Below are 26,721 nucleotides of genomic sequence, written 5' to 3' on the forward strand. Positions count from 1 at the left end.
AAAGAGTAGAAAAACACCCTTCGTAATATAATGTTTGATTTTGACACTAACTATTTGCACAATCAAATACTAACAAGTTCTTAGAAATCACGTGATATGATTCATGAGAGAAGTGTTTATGTTGTGAGATTATATATGTTTGTAAAAACATAAAAAAAAATGGCAAGAGAGATTTTATAGTGGTTCGGATGTTAAAGGAATCATACGTCCACTGTTCTTTTCATTATTTCTTGGCTATTCTATGATATGGCGGTAAGGCATAAAAAGAATGGAGAAAATATTTTTTTACAGAGAAAAATAATAAAGCTCAAATCTATAGCCTCAACTTCCTTTTTTACGAAGAGAGAAGTCTATTTATACAGTGGGATGGGTCAATGTAATTAGTGTTTGTAAGTATCTAACATATGAAAACTCTATATCATTCCTATTTTAAATAAGGAGGGTTGATATAACAATCTTTAAGACGGTTTAGGCTTGACAATTATATACCTGTATCTTTTAGGCACTTGTTGAGTGGACAGTTATGTTTTTAGGCCATAACAAATAAATTAGCAGTTCTTTATTTATCTTGAAAATTAGTCAATCAGTAGCAATTAGATAAAAGAAAAGATAAATAAATGGGTGGAAGATATTATAAACCAGGCATGCCATTCTGTCATCCAAACGATCGTTCTCAAATGAGAAGAAGGATAGGGCCCGTCTAGAACAAAAAATCGTAGGAAAAAATGTAATCCTTTGAAAAAAATTTGGAAATTAGGGAAAAAAAAAAAAATGAAATTGACTTGCGTGGGCTTTTCTTCAGTAAGTGCTAGTGGTTCAACTACATGGCTTCAACGCGCCATCAGTTAGCATGTATTTTCATTGCCTGTGCACTCAAGAATGGCACCACAATTCATGGTATTTTCTGAAAATGCTTGCTACTGCAAGCATTGAAGCACTTGTGGACTCCAGCTGTAAGGCTTAGTGACGGCTTTCTGTGTTTAAACTAAAGTTAATCCCGAACACCAGTCAGAGTCCATGGATTTTTCCAGAGTAAAGATGATATTGGTCGCCTGCCTTAACCGGGCACAAGAATGGACGGTCTAGTTAGCTAAACCACAAGCTGATCCAGCAGCTGAGAAGACTAATTTCTCTAAACTGTAAAAGGAAATTCGTGTGCTCTACGTGCTACGGTTCCTCTGGGTCAAATAAGTCAATCCAGACCAATGACCTAAATCATATCTATGCTGTTGAGTGATTAAAACAAAGGGATACTGTGTTGGGTGGCTCCAAGCATGAGTAAGACCCAGCTGTCCATAGAAAGAATAAGACTTTCAGCATGTGTTTGCTTCATTATTTATACATATATCCAAAATACATATGTTTCTCCAACCTAAAAATTCATTTATTTTTATTCAACTATTTTAAACCTCTTAGGTTTGTTAATTTAACTAAACAATCCAAAGAAAAAAGTTTAAAAATTGATAAAAAAAAATCCATCACCCACAGATTAGCCACCTTCATTCGACCACCACTGTCAGAAGCGGCCAGGAATCTGACATAATGATGCACTACCAACTAAATTGGGCTAATGTTGCCGATCTAACTTTTTCCAACTAGATCCAATGGATTTGACTGAAAATGGTAGATTTATGGCCAAAGATCTGGCCGTTAGTAGCTAGTCGTCAACAATGGCGATATCTTTGCCCATCGTTGACGACCAGACGTGGCCAGATCTCGTGATGCATTTTCAGTCAGATCCACCGGACAAGCCAGTCGACACACGATACAAAATAGATCAGCCGATTGTGTCATTACGGTGATAACGACCATCCAACGGTGATAGCCACTTCAGTATTTAAAATACTGGGTGGGGAGTGTTTTGGTTAATTTTCAATGTTTTATTGTAGGATGTTTAATAAATTAACTAACCTAGGAAGGTGTTTTATTAAATTTTTAAATTTATCTCGTAATAATCCACCACTCTAACTTTTCAAAAAACTATCCAAAATAATAAAATAAAACACACCTCAGATGGCATACTATAAATTTTGTGAAAATTTGGAAGTGTAGAATATAAACGAGAACTGTCTAGCTCATTAAGTATCAAACTTAACAATACTAGATTTATATACACGCCAATTTGCTCTACTCCAACTCTTGTGTTATTTTTTTTTTTTTTTTTCTCTTTCCCTAACTTGAGTGAAAAGTAGGCTTTAATAGCGTAAGGGTAAGATAAACCCCTAATCCTTACAAAACAGAAAATTCTAATAGGAGTGGTTGTAGAAAAGTAATTTAATAAAGACATGACCCACGTGTTAAATGCAAATCTACATTCCCCACTTCCTTCTGTTCTCATGCAAGCATTTGAAATTGTAGGGCCAATTTCACTTTGGTCTCTAAATTTATTCTTCTCACATGGCTCCTCCTAAACTTCCTCTTGGGCTACATCTTCACTTGATCTTCAGTTAACTAGTCCAAATAAAGCATACTTTCTCTCAAATTGGACAAAAAAAAATATAATTAAATTAAATAATTAACAAAATATATTTAAGAGTAAAATAAAAATAATAACAAAATATGTGACAAATTCTTGTTCAACACTTAACGACATGAAAATTTTGAATCTTCAGTTCTGACTCAACTTGAGTTCACCTTCTTCGAACAACCTTTTTCAAGATCTAACATTTGTCCTTATGTTCTGAATTTTTGCTATTCTACTGCTGTAAACGTGAATCAACCATGGCGCTTATTTATTCCAAAGATTTCTTAAAAGTTCAAATTTTGTAACGTATTATCAAATCTTAAATTTCTAGTACTGTTGCTAATGTGGATCAGTTTTTCATGGCGCCTTATTTACTCAGTCGCAAGAAGTTCTTGATCATTATGCATTTGTATTGGCATACTGAAAACAAACCGATGTAGGAAACTTATTTCTGTTTCCGATTGGCTTTTGTTCTCCCTTAAAATTCTGGCAAGATTTAAAAACTTTGCACTACCAAGCTATAACTTAATAAGTGACCAACAATGCCAAGTAAATCAATCCATATATTTATTCCACCAGCCTAGGTTATACAAAGAATCTGGTTTCAATTCTCCGTAAACACGCAAAAATATTGAAGTCATAACTTGTTATTTGGGGTTGTTCTGCCTCGCAATTCTAAACAGCCTCTAGTGACAAATTGCTTGACTTGCATGCATCTTGACTCCAGCTAGGCTAGTGGGGTTTTCACCAAAACTTGACCACACACCAGTCAAGTCCATGGAATTTTCCACCACAGTAAAGATGCGGGTACGTTTGTTTTCTATTTTGAAAAATCTTTTTCTATCCAGAAAAAAAAAAAAAAAGCATATTTGTCTTATCTTCTCAAAATCTCATCTCAAAATCTATCTAATAACATTCAATTATTTTAAACCCACGTAAGTTAGTAATTTAACTAAAAAAAATAAAATAAATAGAAACACCCCTATCCCCAGTTGTCAGATTCCGACCACCCACCCTATAGAATATGGTGTCATTGGTACATGACGGTCAGATCTAGACCTGGTACGTGCACCGTCTATGGATTTTCCAGGCCAGATCCACGGCAAAGATCTGGTCTTGATGGCTCAAATTTTGGCCAATTGGCTGTCCAAAAACGTGGCTAAGTATATGGTCGTCATTGACTATTACTCGGCTAATCTCGGCTAGTCAGTTGAGGCCCAAGTGGCCGATTCACCGTCAACGGCCAGATCAGTCGAGTAGCGCCAAAAAAGGCCATAGCAAGCACCGTGATCGGGCCAAACATGGTCTTTTGCGGCCATGACACAAATTTCCTGGCCAAAATTTCGACGGTGGTGCGGAATTGGCCAATTGTGGAGGAGGGGGAGTGTTTTTTTCCAAATTTATAAACTTTTTATTATAGGGAGTTTAGCGATAAATAAAAACTATGAGTTTTTTTTTTTTTTTTTTGTAATTTTTAAATTTACCTCATACATAATAACTCACTCATACTTAGCAAAATATTTCAAAAATATCTACTCAAAATAATAAAAACAAACACACCCGGCAATGTCAACCTAACCAGTACATGAAATGGGTAGGGGAGTTATGTTGAAAAATGGATTTTAGCACAAATCACATGTGTAGAAATGATAATGGAGAAAGGTTTAGGAACTTACTTATATGTAATAGGACGGCAAGAAAAATGTTGTTGTCCAACATTGAGTAGATTGAAAAGTGGAAACTTGTGGCAGGCTATATATAAGGACCATATCATGGTATAGAAGGCACCCCCAGTGTAATCCATTATACTTCTTTTGTTTAGGGTGCTTCTTTAAGGACCCTTTAGATTTGACAGTTTTGTTGTATCTCCCTTTGTTTTGGGTTATTTGTGTATTGCCCAAAAGTTTGTATGTTTTGGGAAGTGGAGTTTTCATTTGCAGCGCCCGAGGAGTAGGTTGTAATAACCGAACCTCGGTATTCCTTGGTATTCTTTATTTTGATTTAATTTTGGCAATTTATTTATGCTTAGTACTTGTATTATTTTTTCAAAAGCTAGCGTTAGAGTTTATGTTTCCGTTGCATAACAATGTATCAGAGCCTAGGTTTGACAATGAGAGCTATTTGTATGGGTTAATGTATATAGAAAATTCTGTCAAAAGACGATAAAAGTCGTAAGGAGACTGGATTTAAGTGGGACCATTCGTGACCCCCGATTGTTTCTTTGGGAATTTTCCTGGTGCGTATTAATCATTTCAAGCACTTACTACTAATAGGGCTATTGTTGATTTGTTGGTTAGCTATGAATATAATAATTTGTGGAGCTTGGTGTTTGGGAATTGTTTACCAAGTAATTGAGTAAGAATAAATGCATCATGTCCGAGATTCATCGTCGATGGCATCACCGTACGCGGCACCCCATCCGCACCAGGTAAAGATGATAACGTTTCAAAATGCAAAAATTGATGGTGAACCCCAATTTGATGGCAAAAAATTTTGGCTTTGTGGAGAGTGAGGTAAGGATGCTTGTATCAGTGGGGATTAGATATCGTCTGGAGGAGGAAAAACCAGAAGATGTCATGAGAAAGCTTGGGTGAGGTGAATGTAAAAGAGTGTGGGATGATCGGCTCATGTCTTGTGAGAGCAGAAATATCAGTCATGAAGAGACGTCTGCCAATAAGTTATGCAAGCGTGGAAAAACAAATATATGAAGAGAAGTAATGGAGAACGGCTCATTTGATGAAAAGACTGTTTAGTCTTCAGTGGAGACCAGGTAGAATATCAGTAGCCATAGTGAACATTTAACAGAGTAATTGATGAGGATTGTTAAATTTGGATGAAAACATTCACAGCTGAGAATTAAGGCTAGTGGTTTAATGGATCTCTTCCAGATGACGTTGACTATCTAGTATTACACTCTTCATGGGAAAGAAAATTGTCCTTTGAAGAAGTTTGTGCTGCTTGTCCAATCATGAAATTCGGAAGAAGACAGGATCAAAGGAGAATAGAGATGAGTCAGCAGAAGCTTTGTTGCAGAGCGGCGGAGTCAAAATCAGAGTCGTTACGAAGGAGGAAGAGGAAGGATTCGTTTCTAAGGGAAAACTCACAATAGGGATCCTGTGCTTTGCGTGAGAAAGGGCATTGGAAGAAAGATTGTCCGACGTTGCACAAAGAAAGAGGGCAAAGGCTACTTCTGATGCATACATTGTGAGCGTGAAGAGGATGAGTATGATTTCTGTCTAGTCAGCTACCATCCACCGTTGGGAATCAAATGAAGTGGATTAGGGCATTATAGGTGGTACCTATCATATGTGTCCCCACAGAGTGGTTCTTTGAATTTTGAAAGAACTGATGGTGGAGTGTTTCTATGGGAATGAAATGATTGCTGTGTAAAAAACAATGGGATAGTTCAATTTCGGTTGAAGAATCATGATGGAATCTTTTTTTTTTAATAGAACGCTGCAGATTTCGGTATGTACCGAAGTTGAAAAAGAATTCTATCTCTTTGGGAGCGTGGAATCTAAAGGCTTCACAGGGAAATGCGAGATTGAATTCTAAAAGTTTCTTCAGGCGCTCTTGTGGTAATGAAGGCACGAGAGAAGAAACAAATTGTATACTATATGGTAGTACAGTTATTGAAACGACAGTGCAGTCGTGCAGAGGAGGCAGATACAGAAATGCTCAAGCTATGGCATATGCATTTGGGCATGCAGTGAAAAGCCTTACTCCGTTTGGTGAATCAAGGCTTATGAAGGTGCAACGACCCTGTAAGCGGATTTTTGTGAGCATTGTGTTCTGGGAAAACAGAAAAGAGATGAAATTCAGCACCGCAACCATATATACTAGGAGTATTTGGATGATGTTAATTGATGTGTGGGGACTACCAAAACAACATTTTGGGAGGGTATGCATATTTTGTTCAATGTTGTAGATGATTTTTCCAGAAGAGTTTGGGTGTATGTGATAAAAACTAAAGATAACGTACTTGGTGTTTTCCTTCAATGGAAAAAAGACGATTGAGAATCAGACTGGCAGAAGATCAAGCAGGCTATGTACAGATAATGGTGGGGAGTATGTGTGATCCGTTTTTGAAAGTTTGCCCCAGATGAAGGAATAGTACGTCACTTTACATTGGAAATCACACAGCAGAATGGCGGTGGCGGAACGCATGAATCGAAATATACATGGAGAAAGTTGGTGTATGTTGTCAACTTCTGGGTTGGGCCAAAGAGTTGGGCTGAGGGCGTTATATATTGAGGTATCTCATTATCGTCTACCATCAACTGCATGAAGGAAGAAGCGTTGAGGTATAGTCTGGAAAACTGTTTCGATAGACTCTTTACAGGTTTTGGCTCCACTGCTTATGATCAGTAAGAGTCTAAGTTAGATCCGAGAACAAAGAAAGCAGTATTTATTGGGATTACCTCGGGTGTGAAAGGATACCGTCTTTGGTGTCCAAGTTCAAAGAAAATATGTTTAGTAGGGATGCTGACATTGATGGTCTTATGTTAGAAAAGAAAACAGGAGCAAGATGAAGGTTTTAGTACTTCCGCAAAGGTGGAGCATACGCAGCAACAGGTGGAGCTTTGAAACCAACATCAGTTGGGCCAGCTGGAATGAGACTCTTATGATAGAGGAGTTCATTGGAGATGAGAAGAGGATTCTCCCAAGAACCTCACAAGAATCCATTGCGTTAATAGGCAAGACGAGAAATTTGAAAGCTGACGTTTTGCTGATACCGGTTGGGCAATGCACTCCCAATGAAGATGGTGAAGTCATTCCACTTATTAATGAAAGTAGCTAGCCGTTCGACATGGTAAGTGGAGAAAGCATGAAAGAAGAGATGCAGTCTCTCCATAAGAATGAAAATGGGAGGTGTTAAATTACCAAAGAATAAGAAGGCAATTGGATGCAAATGGGTATATGCCAAAGAAAGAAGGATCTTAGAATTTGAAAAGACATCCGATACAAGGAAGGTTGGGGCGAAAGGCTACGCTCAGAAGGAAGGACTAGATTTCAATGAGGTGGTATTTTCTCCAGTGTAAAGCATTCTCCATTAGAATTTTAGTTGCCTTGTCAGATGAATCTTGAACTTGTTCAACTGATGTGAAAACGCGTTCTACCCGGTGATTTGGAAGAGGAAATTCTAATAGACTCAGCCAGAAGGAATTTAAGACAGTATTGGGAAGGAAGATTGGGTTTGTAAACTGAAAAGATCGCTTATGGTTTGAAAACCATCTACGAGGCAGTGTACAGCGATTGATAGGTTTATGATGGGTTAGGAGCCAAAGAAGCAAATTTGACAATCGTGTGTATTTTCAAAGGCTACAAGTGATACTTCATTTATCTACTTTATATGGTGATTGCCTTCAAGAATGTAGAAGAAATTGAGAAGTTAAAGCTCAAAAAAGATCAAGAATTGAGATGAAAGGATTTAGGGGAAGCCAAGAAGATTCTCGGTGGGATATTAGAGCTAGAGGAAATGGCAAGGTTGTTGTTGACACAAAAGCCGTATATCAAAGAGGTCTTACAACGTTTTGGCATAATTGAAAGTACAAAACCTGTAAAGTACTCCACTTGATCTCATATAACAGCGTAGTGCGTAATTATCTCAAGTAACATGAAGAACGAGAGTATATGTCAAAAGTCCGCTATTCAAAGCAGGTTGGTAGCTCGATGTCTTCAATGGTGTGTACTAGGCCGACATTTCACATGCAGTTGGAATTGTGAGCAGGTATATGCACATGATCCGGGTAAAGGACATTGACACGCTGTTTGTGAGGGATTTACGGTAGATTATAGGTTACTGGACACATTGGTTTAGTTTTGGCGGGATGAAAATCTAGTCAATTTGCTGTTGGTATGGATTCGATTATGTGGTGTGATTTGGACAGCGTGGTCAACTGCTAGATGTAGTGTATTACTCGTGCTAGAGCTTCCAGTAAAGTTGGAATCTTCTTGGCAGTCTACATTGCTTGTCTAACTACAGAGGATAATACCTGGCAGTAAGAGGCTGCTGAAGGAAGCTATTTGGTACACGGATATGGAGGAATTGAAAAAGTCAGAAGAAAGATACTATATATTCTGATAGTCAGAGTGTATTCACTAGCAAGAATCAGTATTCCACTTTCGCCACCAAGCAATATAGATGTTTCGTTACACTTTGTGCGGGAAATTATTTCTGAAGGAAGAATTTATTAGAGAAGATTGGGACTGTGAGAATCTGCAGATGTAGTTAACAAAAGTAGTGGACAATGATCAAGTTCATCACTGTTTGAACTTAGATCAACATCCTGCGAGCTTGATTGTGTTTTGGTACATTTGGAGGTGTTGCAACAATTTGACAAAAGAATACAAAACTTTGAAGGTTTGCTAATTCGCCAAGGTGGGAGATTTGTTGAAAAATGGCTTTTAGCAAAAATCACATGGGGTAGAAAAATTTTTGAAATGAGAAAGGTTTAGGGACTTATATGTAATGGGCAAGAAAAGGTTTTTGTCCCACATTGATTAGGATGAAAAGGGGGAAATTTTGTCGCTATAATAAGGGACCATATCTTGTTATTAGGCCATCCAAGTTGTAAGTCTATTATATTATTTTGTTTAGGTTCTTTCTTTAAGGACCATTTAGTTGAAAGTTTTTTTGTATCTCCCGTTGTTTTGGGTATTGTTGTATGCCAAAAGTTGGGTAATGTTTGGAGATAGTGGAGTTTCTTTGCAGCGCCGAGGACGTAGGTTTAATACCGAACCCGTAATTCCTGGTATTCTTTATTGTTGCATTTAATTTTGGCAATTAGTTGGATTTATTACTTGTATATTATTTATTCAAATAAGCTAGCGTTAACGTTTATGTTCGTTGCAAAAGTTAGAAACTAAAGCTGACTCAAGCTTACAGAATACAATGGTAACGGCGAACTGTCAGGCATAAGGGAAAAAAATTTAACTGTGTATTAGATGACATGGATGTAGGAAAGATGTTTCTGACCTTCTATATGCACCTAAACACTTGACGCCATGAAACGTTGAACTCTTAAATTGGTCTTGGGGTTGGTTTGCTCTTCAGTCTGACTCAAAGTGATTTGGTTCTGATTAACAATCTTCTTTCAGGGAACATAGACGTTGTGCTAGTAAAGTTGACTTAGTGTCAAATCTGAATTCTCTACTGTGTAAATGGGGAACAGTTTCTGAGAGAACCATGGCGCGTTATTATTCAGAAAAATCTTAAAAGTTAACTGAAATTTTGTGACGTAGTCTCGTATCCTACATTTCTACTGTCATGAATCTGGATCAGTTTCTAAGAGAACCAAGGCGCCGTGTTTAATTCCATAAAGAAGTTCGTGATTCTAATCTTAAAGGGATTCCGATATAATTATGCGTATTCACATATTGCATTGGATTTGAACATAGTTAGACAATAAGTAGGAACTTTTTTAGTTTCCGAATTTTTTGTTCTACTTACAAATTCTGTAAGATTTAACAAATGTACACTACAAAGCTATATACAGAAGAAGCTGACAACAGTGTCAAGGGAATAAATACATATCCGTTATTCACACAGCTAGTTCATACCAAAGAATCCTGTTTCAAGTCCTCGAATGAAAACACGCAAAAATATAGCTAAACACAGTAAATCCTTATATTAGATCATTTTACGTATTTATGTGTAAATAATGCTACAGAATTTAAAATTTATTCAGCTGAGATGTCCCTCACCAGCAGTTGAATTTAAAGTCTCTCGCATGAATGCCTCTCCAAGAGACACTCATTAGTTATATTCATCTCATTACTATATCACTAATTCACTCGTTCCCTCGGTGTTCTGTGAACAAGCAACTCCAATTCCTTACAGCGAAACAAGCATTCCTTTCTTTTAGCTTATGCTCCTTCATTGTCAATATCAATAAGTTTCACCAGGTTCTTCTTCTAGTAGCAGTCGAATTATCAACAATCTCCATCACTGGTCAGGCAATTGCCGCCTTACAAAAAAGATGAAGGCTTAGGCATCTTTAAACATTCATTTGTGTCTCATCCCTGTGACTATCTCTAAAGAAAAATCCAAAAGTCGACACATCTCCTTGTGTGATGCTATCACCATTACCATATTTCTATACTTACATTTCAGTATAGACTGGTGCGTAAGTTTTATTATTATTTCGAAGTAAAGAATATGAACAAAAAAATGGAAGGAATTGATTATAACATGGTTTTTTTTTTTATTTTTTTAGTGCAAAGTTATCCTATAAAGCCTCTGGGTCAGTTGAATGGTCTGGCCATTTAATTGGATTGCTGATATTATAGGAAGTAACCTGGCCAACCCAAAATCTCCCACAATGAGCAGTCATATCACATCAAGAAGAACATTGCTTGGCTTCAAATCACACATGAACAATTGCGTGTTCACAGAATGATGAAGATCTCCAGATGCAGTAACAAACGTTACTGCTAGGTTAAAGCCTTTGAGCGAGGTGTAATTTTCTCTCCGTATCTTACGTGGATGCAACTGGTTCGTTTTTGTAATGCGTGATTCCCAAAGAAAGAGAGAGAGAACTCTAACAATGGGACACTTTGTACATTAGACAAAATCGATATACAACTTCAACTAGTGTTCAACAACCACGTCAAGAACTTTCACTTAATCTCAGCTAACACCACTTCTAACAATAAACAACTTCATTACAAAAGCTGAGCTATTAATAACAAATTAACACTAAAATATACAGAAGACTTAAGCTATGAAAACAAGCACTCCATGCACAGCTAGCAGAGCAGAACACTTACAAGGTGCTAAGCAATCTACTTCCAGCACAGCACAATCCTCAACAATCCACCTTGGTGCTTTGGCTGGAACACCAAGTTTTAGCCAAAGGCTTCAAACTTGGATTGCAAATGCCTTTGTCATTATCATGCAATCTGATCTTCCTCGTGCAGTGCACTAAGGTTACTTCCCACATCTGTTCAGCTTCCCTAACAGCATGATATCTTGATTTATATGCTTAGTTCTGCCGTGAGTACAGGATCTCGCCATTGCACAACTGACTGGTAACAATAACATAGGATCTTTGCACTTGTGTAAGTCATCCAACATTCCTCAGCCACAAAGCTTAGTTCACGCTGTACAGCAGAGACATATTCAGCTTCAGAGTGACTGGCCAATCTCTGCTCCTTGAACCAATAGATGCCACCCATTCAGATAACCACTAAACCAGGGTTCTTGCACTCATCCAGGGATCCACACCTCACTTCAGTGTACCCACAACAATTTCAGACTTTCGGCTTCTAAACAGATGCCTAACATGATGGTTCCCTTCTACATATTCACACATTGCAGCTGGGCAATTCACTTGGGTTGCTCATAAACCTTGAGAGATACTTGCGTGAACATAAGGTCAGGTCTGGTGGCTGTATAATACAGCAGACTTCCACTAAGCTTCTGGATTTCCCTTCATCAACTCTCTGCCCATCTGTTTGCTTAATTCAGGTGGGAACCAGAGGAGGTTTACTGGTTTGGAATTCTCCATTCCAAACCTTGAAAGAGCTCGGTTGATATCCTTTGTTGACACACAAAAAATCTCACCGGCAGCCTGAGTTATCTCCATGCCAAGGAAGTACTTCATCAATCCCAAATTGCATTTCAAATTCAGTGGCATATTTATACCTGGAGCAACATAGCCAATGGAGCCCTTTACCCTTTATAATGTTTGAGCTAGACTTGACATCTAGAGAACCACCAGAAATGGTAGGAAGAACTTTTACTAACCCAAAGTCACCCACATGAGCAACCATGTTTTCATCAACAAGTACATTGCCTGGTTTTAGATCACTATGAATTATTGGTATTTGGCAGTGACAGTGAAGATACTCAGCCGCAGAAGCAACATCAATGGCAATGCTTAATCTCTGAACGAAGCTGAGATTTCCACCTCATGCTCAGAGTCTGCAGCTTCTTTTAGATGTGACCAATTTTCTAGACTTCCTTTCGACGTAAACTTGTGGATTAAAGCTCTGAAATCATTACCATGATAATCCACACTCGAGCAGACACTTTATATTTACTGGAGATTCCTGTGGCGGATGTTTCTGAGGGCTCTGCATTCCGAGGTGGAGCTCTTTAAAGCTCCCCTTCGCTGATTGATTCCCTTGGGCGAAGAATTCCTTTATAAACAGACCCATAGCTACCGACACCGATTAAATTTGCTTCAGAGAAAGCATCAGTCGCTCTAAGAAGCTCACCATAAGAAACTTTCTTCAACTGAGGATCAAATGAAGCAGAAGAAGGCTTCTTAGTCGACTTTTTTCTCTTGTACAGTTGTACCTGCTAACAAAGTTAGGCAAACAGCTACTGCAATTATTGCAATGACAGGTCTAAGAGTGCAAGAATTTCCTCGATTGTTGTCATTAACAGGGCAGGCTTGCAGTTTCAGTTCAGAGATTCCGCCACAGAGCTTTCCGTTTCCAGCAAGAGAAATAGCACTAGCATTCCTGAATATGCCAGTTTCAGGAACTGCACCTTCAAGTTCATTGAAAGAGATGAGAAATTCCAGGATCCTCAGGAATGCTTCCTTCCAACCCTAGCTCATTCAGTGAGAGCTGGACCAGAGATGAGAAATTCCCTAGCAAAGGTAGGGATTTTATATTTTTCCTTTGAAATTGTTTTTAGTAAGGACTAAAACTGCAAGCTTTGGTGGAGAGGTCAACTGAACTAGCAATTTCCCTGCCAGATTGTTCTCAACAAGAATGAGTCGCTTAAGGTTTGTACAACCAGTGAGGTTTGTTGGAACTTCTCCATGGAAGCAATTGATATCCAGGTGAAGTACTTGCAGTCGATGAAGCTGGCCAAGTCTTGACGGGATTTCTCCATGAAAACTGTTCTTTTGGATGTTGATGATCCTGAGAAAGCTGAGGTTCCCAATGTGGGGTGACAGGGGACCCACTAAGCCATGTGAGCTTATATCTAGGATTATCACCCTTTCACGGTGCCTACGGTTGCCCGATATTCCTTGCCAATAACAATAATGAGCAGAATTGTTCCATTAGTTGAAGACTCCATGGCGATCCAGAGTTACCGCTCCTTGAAGGCCAGCAGCGCTTGTCTATCTGTTTAATTCTGAAAGTTTGCGGCGTATCCCAGAGAGTAGGAGTTCATGTACCACAGGATCATGTTGTGGAACATGAAGGAGCAAAGACTGGTCATTCTTGAACTCGCTTTCCTCTCAATAAATTTCCTTATTGAGAATTTTGTTATAGTATACAGAAGTTTTTATTTTAGTATATGTATATATGAACATCGGTCATTGATTTGCTCTTTATTTTCTCAATGGCCTTACCATTTGGTGCTAGACCCTTAATCTCTACTATATTCTAGAATCCTATTACCAAATTTCAAAAATCTACAAGGTCATTTCATATCATTTCTGCTGAGAACCACGAAACGCAAACATATGGAATTTGGTACTATTTCTAACTGCAAATTGGTTGCAGCCGGCTCAAATAACTTATTTGAATGCCATGAAAAATTGAATTCATAACTTGTTCTTTGGGTTGTTCTGTTGCGGAATTCTTACCATCTTCGCCAGTCAGCTTGCTTTCATTTTCATTTTAAAAACCTTCTACAGGAAATACTATTGAATTCTGAAATTTTGGTTTTCTATGGAAAAGGTCGGCTTCTTAATCTAGATTTTTCAACCAAGCAAGCTGGATTTTGCGATACATGATGATGCTAAATTATTCATTTCATAAATTAGATACAAACATTGGTAGTAAATTAGAAAGTGTAATATAATCGTATTAATATTTTGACTCCACCTAGATTCTCAAAATGAGTCATGGTTTCAGTAAACGTCTATTTGTGTTGAGGCTGATCCTCCCATGCCATATTCTATACATACATTTCAGGATTCAGCCGATGCAATAATGCTTATTATAATCTTTGAAGTAAAAAATACGAACAGAAAATGAATTCATTATTTCTATATACGAGTTTTAGATAAGAGACAGAGATGCAATAATATATATTCAGCACATCTGATTGACAGAAGTGTAACCGTTAAAAATTGCTCAAATCATATAACAGGTATCTTCCAATTATATAAATATTGTAATTCATCACATTGCGTACAAAACATAATAGAAAAACAGCTAGTAATGAGAAGGAAGCTGGCGTAATTAAAAGAAAGAAAGAAGAACAAAAGAAAAAAGTAGTGGCTATGTTGGGTTCTTCAACTGCTAGATAGAGCCTAATTTATGTTTCCGCCTTGTATCGCTGCCTGAAGCATCCTTGTCTTTGTTGCTTGCAGTTCTGAGATAACATCTTCAATGTTCATTCGCTCACCAGGCAATTCTGCAGAACATGCAACTCCGATTCTACAAAAAGAAACCAAACACTCCAGCATTTTACCTTCTACAAGGCGCCCATTTCTTACATTGGAGATGTTTTCATCCAATAGTCCCAGCAAATCCGAATCCACGATGTCCCTCACTCGCTCTGGCAATGCCATCTTACAGAATTCATGCAGGCTCAAACCTTCATTGAACATTTCATCAGTTGGTCTCTTTCCTGTAATCATTTCTAGCAGAAGAATCCCATAGCTGTAGACATCCCCTTCTGGGGACACAATAGCGCCCATTCCATATTCTGCAATAAGTTCAATAACTATTTTTTAATACACAAACAATTTAAAAGCACAGTAGATTACCTTAAAAGTGCTAGACTAAATATTAAAGGGATAAAATAGTGGAACTGTACCTGGGGGAACATAGCCTATGGTTCCTTTAACTCCAGAGGAAGTAGTTTGATCTCTACTGAAGTTGACAGAAGCCCCAGAAAGGAGCTTAGCCAACCCAAAGTCACCAACATGAGCAACCATGTCATCATCAAGAAGAATATTGGTCGACTTTAGATCACAATGAACGATAGCAGTCTCACAATGGTGATGAAGATAATCCAATGCATAGGCCACATCGATTGCAATATCTAACCTTTGCATGAGGTTCAAATTTCTCAGTCCCGATTGTTCAGTTGTATGCAACCATCTTTCAAGACTACCATTAGGCATGAACTCGAAAACTAGAGCCTTAAAATCATTGCCTTTGTGGTCCAAGCTGGAGCAGGAGGTTATGATCTTGAGAAGATTTCTATGTCTAACTTTGCTCAAAACCTTGCATTCAGCCATGAAACTCTTTGAAGCACCACGATTTTGCAGGTTCAGCACCTTTATTGCAACAGGTTTTTCTAGTTGCTGAATGGATCCTTTATATACTGTGCCAGAACTTCCAGCACCAATCAAGTTATGGGATGCAAAATTATCGGTCGCTTGAAGAAGCTCTTTGTAGGAAATCTGCAAAAAGCTACCACCCAATATGGATGTAGGGCCAAGTTGTTTTCCATATGTTCGCCTCCAGCAAAGAATAAGAAGTACAACCACTATAGTAGTAGAAAGTAGAACGCAGAGGACTATAGCAATAGTGGCCTTTGTTGACAGAGAGTGAAGCTTCTTTCTCGGCTCCTGATTTGGGCATAAAGGGAGCCGTATTTCAGGAACTCCTCCACAAAGCTTATTGTTTCCTAAGATTGAAAAGGCATTTACATCCTTAAAAACGCCTCCTGTCGGTACCTCGCCCTCGAGATGGTTAAAAGACAGATTCAAACTTTTCAGGAAAGAAAGATTTTGTAGTTGTTGGGGAATTGTGCCAGATAAACTATTACGGGAAAGATTCAACATTTCAAGAGATTTCAGAGAACCCAATGACAAAGGAATACTACCTTGAAACAAGTTTCCCGCCAAGTCGAGAATTGATAACTCAGAACATTCACCAAGGCTCGCTGGAATTTCACCAGAAAACTTGTTTTCACTGACAATCAGTACTATAAGATTCTTCAAATTGCCGAAATCTGATGGGAGGGGACCATTGAAGGAGTTGTAAGATATGTTGTAAGATATGTTAACAACTATCAAGCTTTCACAAAAGCCAAATACCTGATCCGGTATATTGCCACTAAGGTTATTTTCGCCAAGGTACAGGTTCTGCAGATTGGTGCAGTTCCTTAGGGTTAATGGAACGCTTCCTTCAAAATTGTTAGTGTGTAGATAAAGATCAAATAATCTAGAGAGATTGCCAATGAATGACGGGATATTACCAGATAAGTTGTTTTAATGAAGAAACAATCTTCCAAGATTTTTTAGCTTTGCAATGGAAGCCGGAATTCCACCCACAAGGAAGTTCACATCCAACTCAAGAATAGTTAAACTGGACAGACTCCCCATTCCTTCAGGAATACTTCCAGAGATCTGATTTCGTCCCATGTATAGCTCTCTGATCTGGGTTGATAAATTGGCTACAGACTGCGGCAACTTCCCACCAAATGTATTAACGTTCATAGCTAGACTTTCCAAGTGGCTGCAGTTGGTTAAAGAGGAAAGAAAACTTAAGTCACCAGTTTTCCCACTTCCCAAACTGTTGTAGCCAACGTTCAACAGCTGAAGATTCTTCAGTTTCCCCAAAGTGTTAGGTACCGACCCTTCAAAAAAATTGTACCCACCTCAAGTAGTTGCATATTAGAAATATTGGATACTGAAGTCGGAATGGTTCCAGTAAAATAATTAACTCCCACATAAAGCATCTCAAGATTTGGAAAAGCAAGATCTATGTTGGGAATAAGACTCCCTGAGAATTGGTTTGAACCCACATCTAAATACACCAAGGATGAAAGATTGTAAAGTGGAGCAATCGTGCTAGACAGACTATTAAGATCAAGATATAGTATTCTCAAGCTTGACATCCCACTCATAACAGCAGGTATACTTCCATGAAAATTATTGAAAGCAAGTGATCAAAGAAAAGATAGGGATGAAATATTAGCCAGAAAAGGTGGAACAACCCCGGTTAGATCGTTGGCACCGAGAAATAGGAGACTTAGCTTCAACATATATCCAAACTGGAAAGGAATTTCACCTGTGAGGTTATTGCGAGTTAGAATTAGGACTTGAAGATTTGAGCAGTTGGCAAGCTCTACAGGAATTTCACCTTGCAGTTTATTAGACGTCAGGTTAAGAAACTGCAGACGCCTTAAACGGCCGAATTCACTGGGGATATTGCCTCTCAACTTGTTCTTAGAGAGTTCAATCTTGCTGAGGAAAGTTAAATTACTTATAGAAGGAGATATATACCCAGCTAATTTCAGATTGTTCAGTGCTAGAGCAGTGACCCTCTGGTGCCGCTTACCACAACTAACACCTTGCCACTCACAGAAGTGGAGAGAATCATTCCAAGAACTCAAAGCTCCTGAAATGCCATCGGTTAGCTGATCCTTCAAAGCAAACAATGCTAGTCTGTCGGTTTCAGCCCCCAAGGTTAAAGCCATAGTTGAAGGCAGTAACACACAGTTGAGCAAGATAACAAAAAGCAGAAAGGTGATTTGAAGGATCGAGAGGTTTTTCAAATTTAGAGAGGATTTATCCATTATTTCACAATTATAATAGACTGGAAAATATCTTAGGGAAAAGAGCTTCGAGCTTTCTAGTTATATTTGATGTCTTGGTAGTGATTTCNGTCTCAATTAGGGATAGTTATAAATAAGAATAAACTTTACATTGTAATAAGTTATAATTTTTCCAATTCTCGCCTTAAGAAAAGTTGTCTCTATATAATAATAATTATCTGTATATTATAAACAAATATATGTTATGGTACATTAAATGTTTAAGATGAAATAAAATAGTTATCTTAAATTGTTTGGGATAATGATTTATGTTTTAGAGTTGTTATCACATTCTTTATCTTACGAGTACATAATACCTCGCTAGATTAGACATTTTCTTATTGAAGCAAAAATATTTTTAGCTTCTCAAGCATGTTTAGGGCTTCATAGCAAGAAAATTTTTGTATTTCCACATTATCATCCTTAAGATTATTTCCTTTCTCGTCTTTCTAATTGCAGTAATAACTTCTTCTTTGGTTAAAGTATATACGATTTGTTGTTCATTTGGATGATCGAGGAAGACATTAATATCCATTTTATTAGCATAGTAAAGATGTCAAATCTGATCCCTCAATTTTGCAATGACTCTTTTATTTACCTCATCCACTTCATTTGTAACTTGCAATTCATCGACACTGTGGGTTCTAATTTTGTGGTGCTTAAAACCATTGGTAATTATCTTTGGCTTCACATCAATTGACCACGCATCAACTGCATTTACAGTTCCATCAATGACACTTATTTTTGTTGGTTTCAAGACACGGTCTTCTATACATTTCAAAAGTAGACAATTGAAGCATTGAATTGAAATCCTAATACTACTAAAATATAAATTGAAATCCTAATACTATACTACTAAAACATGAATTATAAAATCAAAAATCAAAACAATAATTTTTGTAACTACACCTCTATTAAGTTATAATCTTTTTATAATAATAAAATTAGTTAATCCCATCGGTATGACTATAGAGAGGTTTTGTTGTACTTGCATGTTTTTCATTAAACTCTTTCTCTTGTATAAAAAAGAATTTACACCATCTTTAGTAATTTTTTTGAGGGATAATATCATAATTAAATAAAAAAACGAGGTTTACTAAGACAAATTATGAGGAGTCAATAACATCACTTTAAATTAATTCACAATTTTGATTTACATGGAAATGAAACAGAAAAGAGTGTACTTGGGAAAGAATAATGATCCACATGTTTATTGATGAGTAAGGTTTCTTTATATACAACAAGATAACCATAGTTAACTACTAACTTGAGTTAACTAAATTGACTAAGTTAAATAACTGACCAACAACTTTACTAACAGACTAAACTGAATGTATTAACAAAACTAAAACAAACTAAACAGTTAATACATATTTAATACTTCCAATACCCCCCTCAAGTTGGAGGGTGGTAAAGATCTAGCACTCCCAACTTGTGTAGCAAATGATGATAAGGATGCTTCCCAGGAGCCTTGGTAAGGATGTCAGCTGGCTGCTCAAACATTGGGATATAGTCAGTACGAATGAGGCCAGTTTTAAGCTGCTCTTTGACTATGTGGCAGTCAATATCAATATGTTTGGTCCTCTCATGAAACATAGGATTGGAAGCAATGTAGGTGGCTGCTTGATTATCACAGTGAAGGGGAACAGGAAACAAGCCAGAAAACCCAAGTTATTTAAGAAGCTGGACTACCCAAATGATCTCACAAACTGTAAAGGCCATAGCCCTATACTCAGCTTCAGAGGAAGACTTAGAAATGGTCGCCTGTCGTTTTGATTTCTAAGAAATCAAGGAAGAGCCGAGGAAAATGCAGTAACCAGAAACTGATTTCCTAGTCATGAGGCAAGAGCCCCAAACAGAGTCACTATAGGCAGACAAAATCAGGGAGTTAGTTGCAGGGAAAAACAAACCCAATCCTAGAGTTGATTTTACATACTTCACTACTTTGAGAGCTGCTGTCATATGGGATTGCTTGGGCTGATGCATTAATTGGCTCAGCAAGTTGAGTGAGAAATTAATATTAAGTCTGGTGATGCACAAATACAACAATTTCCAACTAACCTTTGATAAACTGAAGGATCTGGAAGGAGAGGATCAAGACCAATAGAAAACTGACTATCATAGGCTGTAGAAGTGAGTTTCAAATTGGATTCCATAGGCATAGTAAAAGGCTTAGAAGTTGCCAAACCAAAATCTGAAATAAGCTCCAAGGCATACTTTCGTTGACATAAACTAATGCCCTTGGAGAATCTTGCAACTTCTAATCCCAAGAAATATCTTAGTAGCCCCAAATCTTTGAGTTTGAAATTAGAATGTAGCAAGTCCTTTGTCTGTTGTATCAGGTCCAAACTAGTACCAGTGATGACAATTTCATCTACATAAACTAACAAGAGAACAATGTGAGAATTTTGGTGCTTAACAAACAAAGAATAGTCTGATTTCGATTGCTGAAATCCACCATCTAAGAGAGCTGAAGTGAGTTTGTAGTTCCAGGCCCTAGATGCCTGTTTCAAGCCATAAAAACACTTGTGCAACCTGCAAACAAGATCCTTCCCTTCTTGCTTTGAAAACCCTTGAGGAAGACTCATATAAATTTCTTCCTGCAAATCTCCTTGCAAGAAAGCATTATTAACATCTAGTTGATAAAGAGGCCAATTGTGCATAGAAGCCAAGGCCAAGATTGTCCAGACAATAACCATCTTTACAATAAGGAAAAAAGTTTATGTATAATCAATACCCGCTTGTTGTGTGTAGCCTTTAGCTACCAAACGTGCCTTATATCTGTCAAGAGTACCGTCTGTCTTATATTTCAGTTTGTAAACCCATTTACATCCAATGGGAACTTTTCCAGGAGGTAAGGGTACCAATGACCAGGTGTGATTAAGCTCCAAAGCTTGGATTTCTTTTTTCATAGCATCAATCCAATGTTGGTCTTTAGATGCTTGAGCAAAGGAGCTAGGTTCAACTAGGGAAAGATTGGAGAGAAAGGCTTTATATGAGGGTGAGATAGTGGAATAAGAAATAGAATTGGAAATGGGGTACTGAATATGGTTGGTTGAAGAAGAATGGGAGACAGTGGGACAAATAAAGTCTTGAGTCCAAATAGGGGGACAAGTATGTCTATTGGATCTCCTCAAAACAGGAAGAGAAACAGTAAAGGGAATAGGGGAACAGTCTAAAACGTGGTGATGAAGAGAGGATAAAGGAGATGAAACAGTAGAGTTTGGAACCTGGAGAGATGGTAAAACATTATCTGAAGAGGGTAAAGATGAAGAAAGATCTGATTCTGAAACAAGAAAGTCAGAATCAGGGGAAAAAACAAGTTGGGAAGGCTTGGACAAAGCAAAAGGGAAAATNAAGCAACCCATTTATTTTCTAGAAAACAAAAACAAGACTCATGATTTGGTGTACCATAATGGTTTAGGCCTAATGTATTAGAAAAGATACCCCTAAGGAGGCATTTGGTTAAGGGTTATATAGGATTAGTAAGGTTATGTCATTTTATGTTATTTGATTACCACGTTTAGTTGTCAAGTAATATTAGATTCTGATAATTTTCCAATACCAACAGTAGTTGTTGTTAGTAATATTGGAGGTAATCTGATAACCTCCATATAGGAGTAGATCTGGCCGAAAATGGCCAGAACTATTATGGTCATTTCCGACTATATCTACTCTGATATGGTCGTTTTTGGGCCATCAATATGGTCATATCGAAGCCTCTTGGTGATGGTAGGCTACTCACAGTGATTTCCAACTTCTTTCGACGACTTCCGACAGCAAATGGCGGTGGTCGACAGTGGCTTAAGGTGATGGGGGTGATTTTGTTATAAATTAAAGTTTTATATAAGCTGAGGTATTTTAGTTAAATCTGAAATGTTGGAAGTTAAAAGAAATTATTCAAAAATTAATAATAAAAATAATATTATATTAATATTTAAAAAATGGGCAATTTAGTAATTTAAATAACATACCCACCAATTTATTCCTCTCAACCAAACATATTAATATAACATACTCACTAATTTATTCCAACTAACCAAACACATTTTCCTAAAGATTCCCAGTAATCTTCAAGGTAATATAACTTTCCATTAATATAACATTTCAGATGCGTTTGGTTCAGGGAATGTTATATTACTGAGGAATATTGTACTACTGAAAATATAGATTACTAGGGAATCTTTAAAGAAATGTGTTCAGTCGATTGGAATAAATTAATGAGTATGTTATAATAATATATTTGGTTGGTAGGATAAATGAGTGGGTATGTTATGTAGATTACTAAATTGCCCTAAATGAGTGGGTATGTTATATAGATTACTAAATTGCCCTCCTTTTTAATTAATAATATATTATTATTTTATTCTATTATTTTTTAAATTATTTTTTTTAACCTCCCTATATTTGAGATTTTGCTAAAACATCCCAACCATATACAATTTTAATTTGTAGCAAAATCACCCCCAGCCATCATCGATAGCCAGCTACCACCGCCAGCAGCCGCCGTAATGGCACACAACCGACAGGATCTGGTTGGTCGCGCGTCAGTAAGGCCTAATCCGACCAGATCTGGCCGTTTCATGGCTAGATCTAGTCATGAATATGTCCATTTCACGGCCAAAGATATGGTCATGAAACGGCCACAGATCTGACCTTTTCATGGCCAGATCAATGGCATTTCACGGCCACATCTTTGGCCATGAAATGGCCAAATCTAGCCATTTCCGACCATGGATCACAAATCCATAGCTAGAAACGTCTTTACCGACACACGACCGACAAGATCCTGCTACTCTTGTGCCGATATGACGACTTTCGCCGGCGGCCAATGGTGGTAGCTAGTGGCTGACCGTGGTCTTGGATGGTTTGGGGTATTTTGTTAACTTTTAAACTTTTTTGTAGCAAGAGTATTTTAGCTAAATTCTCAAATATAGGGGGTCTGGGTAATTGTTATTTAGTAGACATATGAGAGCAAATGTGTCCGAAATAATAAAAGATTAAGGGCAAAATATGATCAAAATTAATATTATCTCAGTAATCTTATATTAACACCCCTTGAGAAGGTAATCTGATTACCACAAATATTACCAACAATAAACACTATTTGTAATAAAAGATTACGTAATATTTTATTATTTAATAACCAAACGAGAAAATCTTGAAAATTAAACAAAGATTACAGGATTAATCTTATATCACCCCGAACCAAATATTGTCTTCCAGTAATCTAACAATCCATAAACCAAACGCACCCTAAAGGATTAATTGGCCCAACAATCCAAACTAGCCTCCATGAATAGTTTAATACATGTCACATGCTATTAAAGCCCAACCACTAGCATCAAACTAAACAAATATCGACGGATAGCCATAGTAGAATGTTGAGAAATGATTTAGGAAATGCATCAAATAGCGATTTTTATTTTTAATATATGCCTTTGTTAGATTAACTAGTAAAACTTTAAAAGGTTACAGTATCTCAAAGGCCCTAGCATCTTAGTTGCAAACAAAGATAACTCAAGTCTTAATTGCAAATTAACACTTCTACAGCTCACTTATTTTATTATGAAATTAAATTCCGCTCATAATTAATAATAAGAATGTCCACAACAACTGTGATAGCTGCTGGTAATTACCCAGTATAAACAAAGGAAGCTAATCTTACAGCTATGAGCTATTAAACTTGCAATTTAAAAAAGAAAAAGGCAACATCATAGTTCATGGCTCTCATTTATTGAACCAGTAACAGAATACCATGTACAGGAAAATATAAAGGTGCATTTCAACATCCACCNGGACATGGGCCAGGTTTGAGAGGCTTGTGCCCGCTCAGTTTGGGCCGGTTTGTTCCTCATGTTAGAAGAGAACTATGGCTTGGGCCTTTGCAGGATTGGGCTTGGTCCTTCTTCGCTAATGGTCCTTTTTCCCTATTTGGGCCAAGGACGATTTTTGGCCCTAACACCATGCATCTTGACTCGAAAAAGGCAATGGGTTCAATGAAACTGACAGTTAACGACCCCAGACCTACTTTTGGGACTGACCTGTTGATTTTTCCATCAATGAACTCTTAGACTCCACTAGGGAGGAAAATTCTGTGGATTTTTCCATCAATAAGTAATTTAAGTTGTCTCGAAAAGGAGCTGAACTGTTTATGCTGTTGAATAAACTACAAAGGGAAATTGTTCACTAGAAAAATGATATCTATATTGCACATCCACAGAAACTCCCAAACCTTTACCTAATTCCTATGTTGTACATTTATTTTCATTTTTCCCAAAGCACTTTGGCTTTTCACTTTTCCTTAAATTTAAATTTGAAAACTAATCTCTTTTAAAATAAAAATCTGTTCATATTTTAAAAGTCAAGAATGTAGAAAAACGCCCTTCAATAATATTAATGTTTGATTTTGATACTAACTATTTACACTTGCAAAGTACTAATAAAGTCTTAGAAATTACACGTGATATGATTCATGAGAAGTGTTTATAGTGTTGAGATTATATATGTTTGCAAAAACATAAATAAAAAATTGGCAAGAGAGATTTTTATAGTGGTTCGGATGCTTAAAGCTAATCATACATCCACTGTCTTTTTCATTATTTCTTGGCTATTTCTATGATATTGCCGGTAAGGCATACAAAGAATGGAGAAATGTTTTATTTACAGAGAAAAATAATAAAGCTCAAATCTATGTTTAGCTCTCATATGCCCAACCTTCCTTTTTTCACGAAGAGATATGTCTATTTATACATGTATGAGATCAATGTAATTAGTGTTTTTGTAAGTTATCTTAACATATAAAGAGCTCTTATTCATCCTTATTTTAAAATAAGATGGGATTGATATAAAATATCTTTAAGACGGTATAGGTTTGACAGTTAATACACTGTATCTTTTAAGCACTTGTTGAGCTGGCATCAGTATGATTTTTTAGGCATAACAAATAAATTGGCAGTGTCTTTTCATTTATCTTGAAAATTAGTCAATCAAGGTAGCAATTAGATAAAAGAAAAAGATAAATAAATGGGTGGGAAGATATTATTAAACAGGCATGCCATTCTGTCATCCAAACCGATCGTTCTTCAAATGAGAAGAAGGCATAGGTAGCCTCGTCTATTGAAACAAAAAATCGTAGGAAAAAAATGGCTAATCCTTTGAAAAAATTTGGAAAAAAAAAAAAAAATGAACTTACGTTTCCGAAGGAGTACCTAAATCGCTTTCCTTTAGCTGTTTTCTTGCATGTGCACCAAGAATGGCACCACTAATTCATTTGTAATTTTCTGCAAATCGCTTGACTTGCATGCATGCATGCATTTTGACTCCAGTAAGGCTAGTGGGTTTCATGAACTAAGTTAACCACACCAGTCAGAGTCCATGGATTTTTCCAGAGTAAAGATGATATTGGTCGTCCTGCCTTAACCGGTGCCAAGAAATGGACAGGTCTAGTTTAGCTAAACTACAAGCTGACTCCAGCAGCCTGAGAAGACTTAATTTCTCTAAAACTGTGAAAGGAAATTTCGTGTGCTCTACGTGCTACGTCTCCTCTGGGCTAAAATAAGTCAATCCAGACCAAATGACTAAATCACTTATCTATGCTGTTGAGTGGATTACAAGGGATACTGTTTTGGGTGGCTCCAACGCATGAGTAAGACCCAGCTGTCCATAGAAATGAATAAGACTTTCAGCGTGTGTTTGTTTCATTATTTGTACCATATCCTACCCAAAATACATATATGTTTCTCCTATCTAAAAATTCATTTCTATTTTATTCAACTATTTTAAATCTCTTAGGTTTGTTAATTTAACTAAACAACTCCAAAAGAAAAAAGTTTAAAAATTGATAAAAACACCTCCATCCACCCACATTTACCAGATTCCGACCACCATTGTCAGAAGATGGCCAGAATCTGACGTAATGATACACTACCAGCTAGATCTGGCTAATAGTATGCCGATCTAGCTTTTTCCAACTAGATCCAATGTGAATTTGGCTGAAAAGGATTAGATCTATGGCCAAAGATCTGGCCGTTAGTAGCTAGTCGTCAACAATGGCCATATCTTTGGCCATCGTAGACGACCAGACGTGGCCAGATCTAACCGTAGATCTGACATTTTTCAGTTAGATCCACCGGACAAGCCATGTCGACACACGATCAACTAGATCCAGCCGATTGTGTGTCATTACGGTGATAACCGACCATCCTCCAACGGTGATAGCCACCTTCCAGTATTTAATTACTGGGTAGGAGTGTTTTTGTTAATTTTCAATGTTTTATTGTAAGGATGTTTAATAAATTAACTAACCTAGGGGGTGTTTTTATAATTTTTAAATTATATCTCATAATAATCACCCAACTCTAACTTTTCAAAAATACTATCCAAAATAATAAAACAAACACACCCTCAGATGTTACTACTATAACTTCTTGTGAAAATTTGGAAATGTACGAATATAACGAGGACTGTCTAGCTCATTAAGTATCAAACTTAACTAATACTAGATTTATATACACGCCAATTTGCTCTACTCCAACTCTTGTGTTATTTTTTTTCTCTTTCCCTAACTTGAGTGAAAAGTAGGCTTTATATACACGTAAGGGTAAGATAAAACCCTAATCCTTTACAAAACAGAAATTCTAATAGGAGTTGGTTTAGAAAAGTAATTTTAATAAACACATAGGCCCACGTGTTAAATGCAAATCTACATTCCCATACTTCCCTCCTTCCCATGCAAGAATTTGAAATTGTAGGGCGAATCTTCCTTTGGTCTCTATAATTTATTCTT

General features: G+C 37.1%; 1 protein-coding gene across 1 annotated transcript; it reads right to left on the bottom strand.

The window, feature by feature from the left end:
- Positions 1-14,664: 14,664 nt before the first annotated feature.
- On the bottom strand, positions 14,665-17,816 carry LOC116111740 (receptor kinase-like protein Xa21). The gene is made up of 4 exons (XM_031397887.1): positions 17,408-17,816; positions 16,713-16,973; positions 15,201-16,520; positions 14,665-15,089 (listed from the first exon to the last, which is right to left on the bottom strand). Exons 1-4 carry the CDS (start codon positions 17,814-17,816, stop codon positions 14,692-14,694), a joined length of 2,388 nt encoding a protein of 795 aa, XP_031253747.1. The 3' UTR covers positions 14,665-14,691.
- Between the last annotated feature and the right edge of the window lie 8,905 nt (positions 17,817-26,721).

This window comes from Pistacia vera, unplaced genomic scaffold (genome assembly GCF_008641045.1).
Source record: "Pistacia vera cultivar Batoury unplaced genomic scaffold, PisVer_v2 Contig65, whole genome shotgun sequence".
NCBI classification, from domain to species: Eukaryota; Viridiplantae; Streptophyta; class Magnoliopsida; order Sapindales; family Anacardiaceae; genus Pistacia; species Pistacia vera.

Bases quoted from the DNA above. Each gene is read 5' to 3' on its own strand.
- LOC116111740 (XM_031397887.1), bottom strand. From the start codon at position 17,816: ATGGCTTTAACCTTGGGGGCTGAAACCGACAGACTAGCATTGTTTGCT. The intron at 16,974-17,407 runs GTGAAATTCCTT...ATTTTTTTGAAG, and splicing joins AACTCGCAATAACCTCACAG to GGTCGGTACCTAACACTTTG. The intron at 16,521-16,712 runs GTCTGTCCAGTT...ACAATTTTGAAG, and splicing joins TATTCCTGAAGGAATGGGGA to GAAGCGTTCCATTAACCCTA.